Source organism: Gavialis gangeticus, unplaced genomic scaffold, assembly GCF_001723915.1.
Source record: "Gavialis gangeticus isolate Ggan-Ray unplaced genomic scaffold, GavGan_comp1, whole genome shotgun sequence".
Classification (NCBI taxonomy): domain Eukaryota; kingdom Metazoa; phylum Chordata; order Crocodylia; family Gavialidae; genus Gavialis; species Gavialis gangeticus.
Window position 1 is genome coordinate 69,880,823 of NW_017729034.1, and position 2,927 is coordinate 69,883,749.

Below are 2,927 nucleotides of genomic sequence, written 5' to 3' on the forward strand. Positions count from 1 at the left end.
GAGGAAATGCCCAAGGTGCCTTCTCGTCTCCCTACATCTTGCACATTGTGGTTAAGGATCAGACAGAGCTGCAATCCCTACTCCTCCAACCTGTGGGGTAATCCCTGCTTACAGAGAATTGCTAGCTATATCCAATAAAGGAATGTACAAACAGATATGTTATTCCACATCCTTTGCACTGCCTTGTACTTTATAGATGAGCTTAATAGGCATTCTCCAACTCTGGTCTCCCCAATCTTTAGACTAAAGGCACCCCTCGTTAGACTTGGGGAACCTTGGAAAGTGCCAGTTCTTAGTTTCCACTCATTCTTGACTATGGAAAAAATAATACAGCAATTTTGGTTTTCCAAAGAATTCAGAAAGACCACAGCAGGTTAGAACATTTTTTACATGAAAAATTCCTATTTGAAATCTCTAGGTTTATCTTGTGAATCATATTTTCATGCCAAGGTCACATCCCCCCCATGCAGGGGAGTGTATTTGCAGTAGTACAAAAAGTAGCACTTTTGTGCCACTACTTTTTGTCTCTGCCCACGCCCCTGCAAGTACACTACAATGCTTCCAGCAAACTGCCTCTTCCCCACTTCTCTTGGCTCCCAGCCTGCTGGAAAAACCAGGACAGAGCTAGAGGAGGGGAGACTCTCTGACAGGCAGTCAGAGCATCTCCCTAGAGGACCCAGCCTCCAGTTGCACCAGCATGCACTCCTGGAACATGCATCATGCATTTGAGGGGGTTTTTTGGTTTTCTTGCCATGATTTTTTTCTTTTTTAATGCCAGGAGTTCCCAGCATCAAATTTTGGCACCCTGCTGCATATTTGCAGCATGGTACGCAGTTGCACATGCTCTGCATGCAGTTTGCAGCACCTCACACAGCACATGCATGTTTATCTGGCCATGCCCCAAGAGTGCTAACATTAAGTGGCATCCTGTGGCACCCCAGAAAGGGTCTCAAGCCACCCAGGTTGCTGCAGCAGCCTGGCTGAGAGTCACTGATCTAACTCTTTGAAAATTAATTTCCAGTCACCATAGGTTAATGGACTTATTGATGTTCTCATTACATTGTTTGCCAAACACCACCAATATTCTGGTTCCTTTTTTCTGTAGGTGGATGCATGCACATGAAATGTCCTCGACCTCAATGCAGATTTGAGTGGTGCTGGAACTGTGGATTGGAGTGGAACAGGAACTGCATGGGAGATCACTGGTTTGATTAATAGTTCAGTAGCACTATGGATGACCCAATGGGTAGCACGGCAGAACCTAGATGCACAACACATGCTTTTTCATCTAGGCTGAATTCTGAACTCATTACTCAGGCCAAATTCCCATTGGCTTTGGGATCAAGGAGTCCAGAATCCTGGCACATTCTGTTTGTTTCTTTTCATAGCAAATCATACCAAAGATCTCATTCAGGTACTGTTAAGATTTTTAAATCTACAAAGCTTTTGTATTAAAAAAATTTAGAAAGTCAGACTTACTGGTTTTGGCACAGGGAGGAGTGAACTGCACTTCCCTGCATGTCTGTATGCTCTTGAGATGAACGGCAGGCAGTATTGCTACCAGGAACTTTGCTTGACCTGTCTGTTCTTTCTGTTAAGGTCAGGCCTTTGTAAATCTCAGCAGCAAAAGCAACCTGGGGGGAGGTGTTCACTGAATTAGACATTGCCAGTGCTGCTCTGACCACTGCCTTTTCTCAGTCAACACAGCCCACTTTTTGAGAGAGTCTTTTTACAGCTCCCTGAGTGAAAGGGAGTTTGAAACTTTGCAAGTTTCTCTCCTAACAGATTTTCAGCTGCAGCTATGACTTTTACCAAGAGCCATGGTAGTAAGATTTGGCTTATACAGGCAAGAATAGAACGTTTATTTGCAGCATATCATACGTTAATTAAGCTTATATATTCACTATAGACTCAGGTCATTGTAGCCCTCACAAGATTAGTTAAAGATGCAGTTTCTGCCATAACCCAGTGTTCTTGTGATGGTGGCTGTTAATCAAACTAGGAGTGTTATCTGAGCTAGATTGTGTTCCTTTTTCTTTGCTTCTGGCACTATTTTTGACCCGGTGAGGGAGAGGCTTATTATTGGGACTTATTATTGTTGGTTTAGTTCTGTAGAGGTTTTTCTGGGCTTTGGGTGTGCTTTTGAAACGCAGTTTACAGCGTAACCAATCAGGGCATCAGCACTCATTTTGGTGAGGGCCTGTTAAGAGGTGACCCAAAGGATTTGCAGCACCTCAGCATCTGAATGACCCTATTGTCTCACCACCTTCAAATTGTTTTCTTTTTAAAATGTTAGAGGGAAGTAATCCCTGCCATATGTTACTGAAGGAGCTGTACTGTGCTGTCTTGGAAAAAAATTGAACTCATTTGAATGACAGGAGATGAATAAAATATTGAAACCTAATGAACCTTTGTGTTCCTTCTTGTCATTTTTTGCACTTGAGTATAATATGAGTGAGTTAAAGTACTTTGGCCTGCATCCTAACTGAGAGTCTGGCCCTTTTTGATTAGAAAATATTATTAAAGAAAATAAATTTTAAGTCCGGTTTTCACGTGTCAAGTCTGAATCAAGAATATTTTATGGCTGGTTTATATGCTCCTGAAAACCAGAGTTTTCAGTGCTATCAATCAATCTCAGTGCTTGAGAAAGGCAGCAGGGGAGATCCCACTGTGTCAGCTCCTTGAAGAAATGCATCAGTGCATTCCATTATCTTTGTTGGGAGTCAAATAAAAAGTTTGGGCAAACAGAAATATGATGGGATATGAGGCAAACAGAAAGGGAGGTGAGGGGGGAATGGCAGTAATAAAACAGAATACGTGTAGAAAAGCACAGTACATAAGGAAAGGAAAGGAGGGAAGAGGAAAAGTAAAAGGGAAAGAAAAATCAAATTAGTAAAATCTCTTTGTCCCATGTGGCTCTGGAGAAC

General features: G+C 42.3%; 1 protein-coding gene across 1 annotated transcript in view; it reads left to right on the forward strand.

The window, feature by feature from the left end:
- The window catches only part of PARK2 (parkin RBR E3 ubiquitin protein ligase), a 1,789,008-nt gene extending 1,786,600 nt beyond the window's left edge, over positions 1-2,408 (forward strand). The window contains exon 12 of the mRNA XM_019526940.1: positions 1,106-2,408. Within this exon, the coding sequence (XP_019382485.1) occupies positions 1,106-1,215 (110 nt within the window). The 3' untranslated portion in view covers positions 1,216-2,408. The remainder of the gene's footprint in view (positions 1-1,105) is intronic.
- The last annotated feature ends 519 nt before the right edge of the window (positions 2,409-2,927 follow it).